Source organism: Salvelinus alpinus, chromosome 5 (assembly GCF_045679555.1).
Source record: "Salvelinus alpinus chromosome 5, SLU_Salpinus.1, whole genome shotgun sequence".
NCBI classification, from domain to species: domain Eukaryota; kingdom Metazoa; phylum Chordata; class Actinopteri; order Salmoniformes; family Salmonidae; genus Salvelinus; species Salvelinus alpinus.
The window spans coordinates 21,001,419-21,011,628 of NC_092090.1; the positions used below are offsets into that span (position 1 = coordinate 21,001,419).

At 40.3% G+C, this 10,210-nt stretch overlaps 1 protein-coding gene across 1 annotated transcript; it reads right to left on the reverse strand.

Annotated features, from left to right (window-relative positions):
• Positions 1-1,809: 1,809 nt before the first annotated feature.
• On the reverse strand, positions 1,810-6,342 carry LOC139575684 (uncharacterized). The gene is made up of 7 exons (XM_071400889.1): positions 6,194-6,342; positions 5,134-5,264; positions 4,910-4,958; positions 4,636-4,706; positions 3,282-4,284; positions 3,116-3,152; positions 1,810-3,000 (listed from the first exon to the last, which is right to left on the reverse strand). The coding sequence occupies exons 2-7, from the start codon at positions 5,238-5,240 to the stop codon at positions 2,897-2,899; spliced, it is 1,371 nt and encodes a 456-aa protein (XP_071256990.1). The 5' UTR covers positions 5,241-5,264; positions 6,194-6,342; the 3' UTR covers positions 1,810-2,896.
• Positions 6,343-10,210: the final 3,868 nt, after the last annotated feature.

The following is a 10,210-nucleotide window of genomic DNA, read 5'->3' on the forward strand; positions in this document are numbered from 1 at the left end:
CGATCCAAGCAAGTTATAGTGATATAGGTTATGCTTCTAATCATCATTTTATGTCTGTCGTTTTTTTGTTTGAAAGAAATCTTGGTTTAATAGACCTGGGTAAGTCAGTAAACTGCTCGTCCCTCTCCCAGCTGCTAGTCGACTTGACAGAGGACCAGACAACCCCCAGTGAATCCTTGTACTCTCTGGAGCAGCTGTCTACTTCTGATGTATTGGAACAACTACTTATGATTGATGTTAAAAAACTACTGGGGCTGATATGCTTGATCCCTTCTAATTACAGCTTTCTGCTCCATTGATTGATTTGAACACATATTTTTAACTTGACATTTATATTGAGTACTATCCCTAGAGTTTGGAAGGCGGCCATGTTCTTCCTCTACATAATGGCGGCGACCAGAGTGATCTAAATAATTATCGTCCCATTTCCAAACTCTCTTGCCAAGCAAAGATCCTGAAATCATTGATTCAACAAAGCTTAGATCCCTTTTAACTGCTACATGTTTTCTGAATGTAAAACAGTCAGGTTTCAGACCGGGTCATAGTACCATCTCTACTACTTCTATGGTTTTAAATTATGTCATAAATGAAGAAACACTGAAGAAACACTGTGCTGCCCTCTTCATTGACCTGTCCAAGGCATTCAACACTGTGCTGCCCTCTTCATTGACCTGTCCAAGGCATTCAACACTGTGCTGCCCTCTTCATTGACCTGTCCAAGGCATTCGACACTGTGCTGCCCTCTTCATTGACCTGTCCAAGGCATTCGACACTGTGCTGCCCTCTTCATTGACCTGTCCAAGGCATTCAACACTGTGCTGTCCTCTTCATTGACCTGTCCAAGGCATTCAACACTGTGCTGCCCTCTTCATTGACCTGTCCAAGGCATTCAACACTGTGCTGCCCTCTTCATTGACCTGTCCAAGGCATTCAACACTGTGCTGTCCTCTTCATTGACCTGTCCAAGGCATTCAACACTATGCTGTCCTCTTCATTGACCTGTCCAAGGCATTCAACACTGTGCTGCCCTCTTCATTGACCTGTCCAAGGCATTCGACACTGTGCTGCCCTCTTCATTGACCTGTCCAAGGCATTCGACACTGTGCTGCCCTCTTCATTGACCTGTCCAAGGCATTCAACACTGTGCTGTCCTCTTTATTGACCTGTCCAAGGCATTCAACACTGTGCTGCCCTCTTCATTGACCTGTCCAAGGCATTCAACACTGTGCTGCCCTCTTCATTGACCTGTCCAAGGCATTCAACACTGTAGATCACATGTTACTTATTCAGAAACTCTCTACAATTGGCTTAGATTGGGCCACTTGTAGTTGGTTTGAGAATGATTTAAAAGACAGAACACAGTGTGTATTTACTGATGACATTAAATCAGGACTTCCAGACAAAACAAAAGGTGTCCAAAAGGGTTTGATTCTTGGTGCAGTTATTTTCACTATTTATATTAACAGTATTGGTCGATCTGTACAAAACTGTAACATTTATCTGGATGCAGATCACACTGTTGTATATGCTACATCCCCTACGGCAGCTCAGGCTCTGTTGACCATTCAATCTGCTTCTACTGGCTTGCAGAAAACCTTGGTTGACCTGAAGTTGGTACTAAATGCTGGTAAAACCAAGTACATGTTATTTTCCAAATAATGTAATAATGTAACTGGTGATTTGTGCATAAGTACGTTAGATGGTGCCCCCATTGATCGTGTCCACACCTATAAATATCTTGGCATCTGGATTGACGAAAGCTATCTTTAAAAAATAATATTTTATTTATATTTCACTAGGCAAGTCAGTTAAGAACAAATTCTTATTTACAATGACAGCCAACACTGGCCAAACGATTCTGGGCCAATTGTGCAGCTCTCTATGGGACACTCAATCGTGGACTGTTGTGATACAGCCTGGATTAGAACCAGGGTGTCTGTAGTAACACCTCTAGCACTGAGATGTAGTGCCTTAGACCGCTGTGCCACTTGGGAGCCCCTGATGTTGATGAGTTAGTCAAGAAATTAAGAATTTCTTCTTCTACTGCTTCTTCTATAGAAATAGGGCCTCTCATTCAATAGTAGAAAACAGATGATTCAGTCTACATTTATTCCTGTTATAGAGCATGGCAATATTATATACATGAATGCAGCTCCCAGTGTTTTGAAACACTTGGACACAATTTATCACAGCGGACCTTGTTTTATAACATCTGACAGTTCTGACAGTCACCACTGCATCCGTTATCATTAAGTTGGTAGAACCTCGCTAAAAACACCTAGGTCACTTCATTATTCTGTTTCTGTTTATAAAGCCTTACTCAATAAACTACCAATTTACTTAACATCATGGTTGAAATATAGGAACTGGGATTACAACACTGGATCACAGGGTTAATGATGGAGACTCCACGTGTTCCCACAGAGTTGGGTAAATCTGTCTTTATCTACCAGGCTCCTATCATGTGGAATAATCTCCAAGTAACGTTTCATTTGGATGTGTTGTCGTCTCTAGGTCAGTTTAGGAGAAAGGGATTTTTATATTGATAAATGTGTTTGTTTTGTTTGATTGTTTATTGTGTATATAATATTTGCTATTTATTTAGTTTTATGTTTTAAATTGTGTATGATGTTATTTTATGTGTTGTTCCCAGGGTACATTTGCAAATGAGACCTTGGTCTCAATGAGTTTTTCCCTGGTTAAATAAAAGTGAATAAATAAGAAATCACAGCTTCCCTCACAGGTCGTCACTGCAGGAGTTATTACTCCTGATCATTTTTCCAATATACACTATTTTAAAGAGTTTGTCATAGCAGTACAATTATTATGCAAGCAAGTCTATTGTTACGTTTTCATAAAAAATAAAAAATCTTTATTAAAAAATAATAAAATGTGCTTAGTTAGAGCGCAGACAGCCACAGATGGCGGATTGCTTCAATGAATTCCAAACTCTGCGAAAAAAACCCTGCAGTCCTTTTTTCTCCTGCTTTCCGTCAGCTTCTGAAAGAAAAACAGCACAAGCAATTAGCCCTTTAGTTTACTTTAGTTTCCTAACGTTTCCTTTTAGGCCTTCCATTTTCAACCCTAGGGTGTGTGTACAGTCTGGAAAACTTACCCACAGAGCACTGCTCCTCATCACCTTCATCAACAAACTAAAAGCACACAGAAGTCACAAGTCAGATGGAATGATTCCATTCAGTAATGTTAACTAATGATGTGAAAACATGTTTCCTACAGTCATTTATTTCAGTGTAGATGTGGTTTCGATGCTCAAACCTTACCTCGCTGAGATTGTCCATCGAGGACCAGTGGCGAGTGAGGCTCCCGCTGTGACGCCTCAGTCTGGGACTAATGTCCTGCACCTCACAGTCAGGGGAGAAAGTTATCCTGGGGGTCCAGTGCTGTAGGAGCACCCTGCTCACCATGACAGACACTTCCAAGCAGAGCTGGTGGTCCCCCAGGAAGGCCTCTGGCACCAGAGGGCGCTGTGAAGGGAAGTCCTTCTCAAAGTTGCTGTAGAGCAGGTCTCCTAGCCGGAGCTCCAGTGGACCATGGTTTTGGTTAGGCTCTGAAAGCCTTCTCAGTGCTCTTTGTAGGGCTCTGGTCTTCGTAGCTTTTGCCAAGGCCTCTTGGACCAGGAGGAACAGTTGCCATGTCAGCTCTATACGTTTTTCAATAACCTCCTCTATCCACGGAGAGAAGTCCTTCAGGGGGTAGATGGCGTACACAAATCTGCACAGGGTGTACACGAGGAGCATCTCTGGGACCATGCACAGCTTGTTGGCGTTGTGACAATGTTTGTGCTTGGGGCTCTTCTTCCAGAGCTTCTGTGCTCGACTGGGTTGTCTACTTATCACAGAGGTTTTGCAAGGAAAATAACTCTTGGTCTGATCACTCGCTGATGGTGCAGCGGCATGGGCCGGCTTGTTGGAGCCACCAGAGGTCAAGGAGAGGAGTTGGCCGGAGATGGAGACCTGGGCTCTGATCCTACCATCAAAGCGAAGGCAGCTCGGCAACATGCCTGCAGCTCGCACAGTGATCTCTGACCCCGTAGTGGTGGATATTATCCATTCACCCACTCCCTGTCCACTCCACAGGCCATGAGAGCGGCGGAACACTCGCACCAGGTTACTGAGGCAGTGGAGAGCTGCTGCCCTCTGGCTGGCAGTGGCAGGACAATGGAGAGGGACTTGAAGTTGGGTCATGGTTACCTCACGTCCCGCTGTGACCCCCAGACCACGGGACACAGCCTGCAGCCTATCACCCGTTGCTCTCAGTGTCAACCTGCGAGACATACATGGGTGAAGGTTCAAAGGTGGTGGTCAGGATGGGCCAGATAACACCATCTCATCACAAGAGTGGGACCACATGACCAATAAAATATAATGAAAAGAGCACTAACTTAATGACAATGTTAACTTCAAACCACATTTGGGGTCAATTCCATTTCAATTAGGTCAATACAAGAAGTAAACAGAAATTCCAAATCAATTTTTTTCTCATAAAGAAACATTGAGGAAAATTGGAACTGGAATTTGAGTTTACTTCTTGTATTGACTGAATTGAAAAGGAATTGATGGCATCTATGTTTCAAACACACAGCTGGGCCTTTCACTGACAGCAAGTAGCACTTACAGGTTAGGCAGGTGGATGGGTGATGGGCGCAGCGTCCTGAGCGTGGTCAAACATGTGCTAGATCCACAAGCCTGAGGACAAGAGGACAACAATAGTTATGAGACAATATAATGCTACCCAATCAGTTTTCAATGCAATAACAACAATCTCTTTGCTTTATCCAGAGGGACTAACAGTCAGGTGATTCCGCTCAGTAAATCCAACAAAACATTGATAAAAGTGACTAAATGTACTGTAAGATGCCTAACTTTCTATACTGTCTCTTTCTGCTTACCCTCTCAACTAAGGAGTGATATCCGGGCTCAGTGACATCCATCGGAAACCTTCACAAAACACAATGACAATCATTCTCTAACACATCTTTGACCATAGTGGATACTTGTACACTGACATTTTCAGGTAACAGACTTTCTGTTTGTGGCGATAAATGTTGCTGCACGCTGTTGTTACTGAGGAGAAACCATGGAGATAGGCATCCAGCCATGACACTTCTCTTACCTCTCATCAAGAACAGTGGTCATCACGGTTGTAGGGATGCAAAGACATCTCTCTAAGGTCCCTCTGAACCCGTGGGACAGGATGCCAGCAGACACCCAAGGACTCATGACAAACACTAGAGGTCTTCTTTCCTGAAATACATCAAACTCAATGTCAAATCCATAACCGACATACTGCAGCCGAATTCATTGACAATTCAAACGTACAGTCACTGACATTTCCTTTGAGAAAGAGTGTTTGAATGGCTTTACCCACTTCATATGTATATACTGTATTCTAGTCATTGCTCATCCTATATACTGTAACTACTGCTGTACACACCTTTTATATTCATATACTGTCCATACTGTCTTTATACACCATCATATGTATATTTATATACATTATGCGTAAATATCAGTGGAGGCTGCGGAGGGGAGGACGGCTCATAATGATGGCTGGAACAGAATGGAATGGCATCAAACACATAGAAACCAATTAACATGCCACCAACCTCCTGTGGTATATTTAAGCAATAAGGCCAGAAGAGGTGTGGTATATGGCCAATATACCATGGCTAAGGGCTGTTTTTAAGCACGACCCGAGAGGTACCTTATTGCTATTACAAACTGCTTACCAACGTAATTAATGCAGTAAAAATAAATGTTTTGTCATACCCGTGGTATACGGTCTGACTCACCCAGTTTATAAATAGTTTTCTGCCGGTCTCTGACATCGCTTGTTCTGATATTTCTTAATTTCTTTCTTTGTACTTAATATATTATGTGTGTATTGTTATGTATTGCTCGGTATTACTGCATTGTTGGAGTTAGAAACACAAGCATTTCACTGCACCTGCAATATAATCTGCAAATCTGATTAAGCGACCAAGAAACTTCGATTTTATTTGATATGTGAAATATATAAATACTACATGTGCCTTCCTTTCCCTGTTGACTGACTGACAGTCTTAGAGTTACAGAGTATAAAGGTGTTTGTTCCAGCCCAGCACTAACACATCTAATTCAAGTTATCAATGAGTCATCAAGATGTTGATTTGATGAGATATCCTAAGAAATACCTGCTGGTAGCAGCAGAGCTGTAGACGCTTGATGAGTTCATTATTGGGGGTGTTCTCATCAGACCAGTGGATCACCTGGACAAGAACAGAAACATACTGTACTTTGGCTTCATCATCCCTCAGAGGTAAGACTGCATTGAGAATCAATAGGTAAAGCGTTCACTATTTTAAAAAGTAGCCTAAATTGATATAGCTATGCAAGTAGTTTGGTTGGTATTTTTAAATACTAGTAACAAAATGAAGATTTTAAGTTATATGGCTACGAATTCAGCAAATGAAATCAGACTAAATGTGGTAATCATAGACCCTAAAATAAATGCAAGGAGCCTAAGAGATAAACGAATGTGATCAAATAAGTATAAAAAAGAAAGCTAACTTACCTTACTTAATCCTACAATATATTTGGCCATTTTTAAAGGAATTTTATCCAAGTCACTTTTCATAGATTACTTTACAGCTGATAAATATTTTAGCAGAATGTTGTAGCCTATTTTTGGGATGTTTGGGTAAAGGTTGTCATGGATTTCAGAACCCATTCTAAGCCTGCACATTCTAAACCATTTATGACAAATGTTTTTGAAAACACACAAGAATTTTTACATTGTGACAGATAATTAATTCTTAATTCTATTATGACAGGTGTCTAGGGGCTCTTTAAGCCTACAGTTATTAGCCTGCCATTTTGACCAGGCCAAACCAACAGTTATTAGCCTGCCATTTTGACTAGGCCAAACCTACAGTTATTAGCCTGCCATTTTGACTAGGCCAAACCTACAGTTATTAGCCTGCCATTTTGACTAGGCCAAACCTACAGTTATTAGCCTGTTATTTTGACCAGGCCAAACCTACAGTTATTAGCCTACCATTTTGACCAGGCCAAACCTACAGTTATTAGCCTGTCATTTTGACTAGGCCAAACCTACAGTTATTAGCCTGCCATTTTGACTAGGCCAAACCTACAGTTATTAGCCTGCCATTTTGACCAGGCCAAACCTACAGTTATTAGCCTGCCATTTTGACCAGGCCAAACCTACAGTTATTAGCCTGCCACTTTGACTAGGCCAAACCTACAGTTATTAGCCTGCCATTTTGACCAGGCCAAACCTACAGTTATTAGCCTGCCATTTTGACTAGGCCAAACCTACAGTTATTAGCCTGCCATTTTGACCAGGCCAAACCTACAGTTATTAGCCTGCCATTTTGACCAGGCCAAACCTACAGTTATTAGCCGGCCATTTTCACTGGCCAAACCTATGTTTTGGGCTACTGTATTTTGTCCAGAGTTTTTGTCATGTGACAGTTTACGCTTTATAAAAACTTTCTGAAATAAAAAACATCCTTCCGCTATCTAAGGGAATGAATATGACAGGAGGCCCTATGGCTATCTAATGACGTATCTAATGATGTATCTAATGACGTATCTAATGACGTATCTAATGATGTATCTAATGACGTATCTAACGTATCTAATGACGTATCTAACGTATCTAATGACGTATCTAATGACGTATCTAACGTATCTAATGACGTATCTAATGACGTATCTAATGACGTATCTAATGGCGTATCTAATGACGTATCTAATGACGTATCTAATGACGTATCTAATGACGTATCTAACGTATCTAATGACGTATCTAACGTATCTAATGACGTATCTAACGTATCTAATGACGTATCTAACGTATCTAATGACGTATCTAACGTATCTAATGACGTATCTAATGACGTATCTAATGACGTATCTAATGGCGTATCTAATGACGTATCTAATGACGTATCTAATGGCGTATCTAATGGCGTATCTAATGACGTATCTAATGACGTATCTAATGACGTATCTAATGATGTATCTAATGGCGTATCTAATGACGTATCTAATGACGTATCTAATGACGTATCTAACGTATCTAATGACGTATCTAATGACGTATCTAATGATGTATCTAATGGCGTATCTAATGACGTATCTAATGACGTATCTAACGTATCTAATGACGTATCTAATGACGTATCTAATGCCGTATCTAATGGCGTATCTGATGACGTATCTAATGACGTATCTAATGACGTATCTAATGGCTATCTAATGACGTATCTAATGGCTATCTAATGACGTATCTAATGACGTATCTAATGACGTATCTAATGGCTTATATAATGATGTATCTAATGACGTATCTAATGACGTATCTGATGACGTATCTAATGATGTATCTAATGACGTATCTAATGGCTATCTAATGACGTATCTAATGGCGTATCTAATGACGTATCTAATGACGTATCTAATGACGTAATGGCGTATCTAATGACATATCTAATTGCGTATCTAATGACGTATCTAATGACGTATCTGATGACGTATCTAATGACGTATCTAATGGCGTATCTAATGACGTATCTAATGACGTATCTAATGACGTATCTAATGACGTATCTAACGTATCTAATGACGTATCTAATGACGTATCTAATGACGTATCTGATGACGTATCTGATGACGTATCTAATGACGTATCTAATGACGTATCTAATGACTATCAACCTTTAATGTTGATTTTCTTCTTATTATTTTATTTTTTAATGACTCACGTTCAATTAACCTTTTTTTTTATCATGCAGGTCGCAGATATACAAGTCTAACATGACATACAGTATTAGCAAACAACCCAGCAGGTGTCTGTCTCCATGTTACTGGTACAGTATGATTTATATTTCATGTACAGTATACATGAAATCTCTCTGTGTAATAGAATCTCTCAGTAGAGAGATTCTATTACATCAACCCCCAGGAAAATGACTAGGCCTATAGTTCAAAAATGACCTTGTATCTGAGACCACTTTCGGATGCTCTTTGTTTTTTAATAAACAGAGTAGAGAGGATATATTATATTTTGGGGAAGTAGCCTACATTAAAGATGCTCTTCAGGCTAAATCATTCAAAATGAACTGGTAGCCTATATTGATGGATTGGAAAAATACCATTGGCAAACTGATGATATTACAGAATATTATAGGCTAGCTAGTACAATAGTGCTAACTTGTGGTCAGAGCAATCAGTAATGTTAATAATCAAACCCGGCGAGCTTGATTCCGGTGTGTACCATTGCATCTGGGTTTTGCATTGACTATGGGTCTACATGTCTTTTTATATTGAGGACCGAGATCAGTCCAAAGGAAAACAAACAAACACACCGCTAACAGTTAATGAATAGAGCCACATACAGTAAACTCAGTCAGCACTGCTGAGGGAAAAATAAGTCACATCCTTGTTAGTACCAAAATAACTTCATGCAAACATATCTAGCTGTCAAATAAACCATATTAATCATGAACTGTGTGTACAAGTAGACTAAGGCCCAACAACAAACATACAGTGTGTCATATTCAAAATAAACCATATTAATCATGAACTGTGTGTACAAGTAGACTAAGGCCCAACAACAAACATACAGTGTGTCATATTCATAATGAGAAAACATATCCAAATGTAACTTCTGACCAATTAGCACAGGGATGCAGCCCGCCCCCTTTTGAAGCCCCTCGGATCAATAAAAGAAAACATTTATAATAATCAAATAAAATACAATTCTGGGTCTCAACTTACTGTTACAACCTAGAATAGTAGAATGCACAAGGAATTTCAACATTTGGTTGGGAATCAGCAGTTTTTCTGTTGTTATGTCAGTCACTGATTGTCACTCAATTCGCCCATGTCAGCTAACACGTGGGTACGCAGATTCACGAGCAACTGATGACCCTCATGGTGTTTGTAGATTTTTTTGTGGCCCCCAGCCCCATCAAAGTTGCCCACCCCTGAATTAGCAAATTGATCCCAGGAAGTGAGCCCACTCTCCGAGGGTGTCTTAGGGGGAGTTGGGATATGCAAAAAATACATTTCCATTTCACACCTCACACTAGTACAGGTTAATACTTTCCGAATGCACTGTAGTTCCTTCAAAATATGCTTCTGATGTAATTTTTTGTATTTACTCGCTCAATTTCCTGTTTGTT

Excerpts from the sequence above, each read along its gene's own strand:
- LOC139575684 (XM_071400889.1), bottom strand. The coding sequence starts at position 5,240 with ATGAGTCCTTGGGTGTCTGCTGGCATCCTGTCCCACGGGTTCAGAGGG. Across the intron at positions 4,959-5,133 it reads ACCACTGTTCTTGATGAGAG|GTTTCCGATGGATGTCACTG; the intron begins GTAAGAGAAGTG and ends TGTTTTGTGAAG. Across the intron at positions 3,153-3,281 it reads CGATGGACAATCTCAGCGAG|TTTGTTGATGAAGGTGATGA; the intron begins GTAAGGTTTGAG and ends GTGTGCTTTTAG.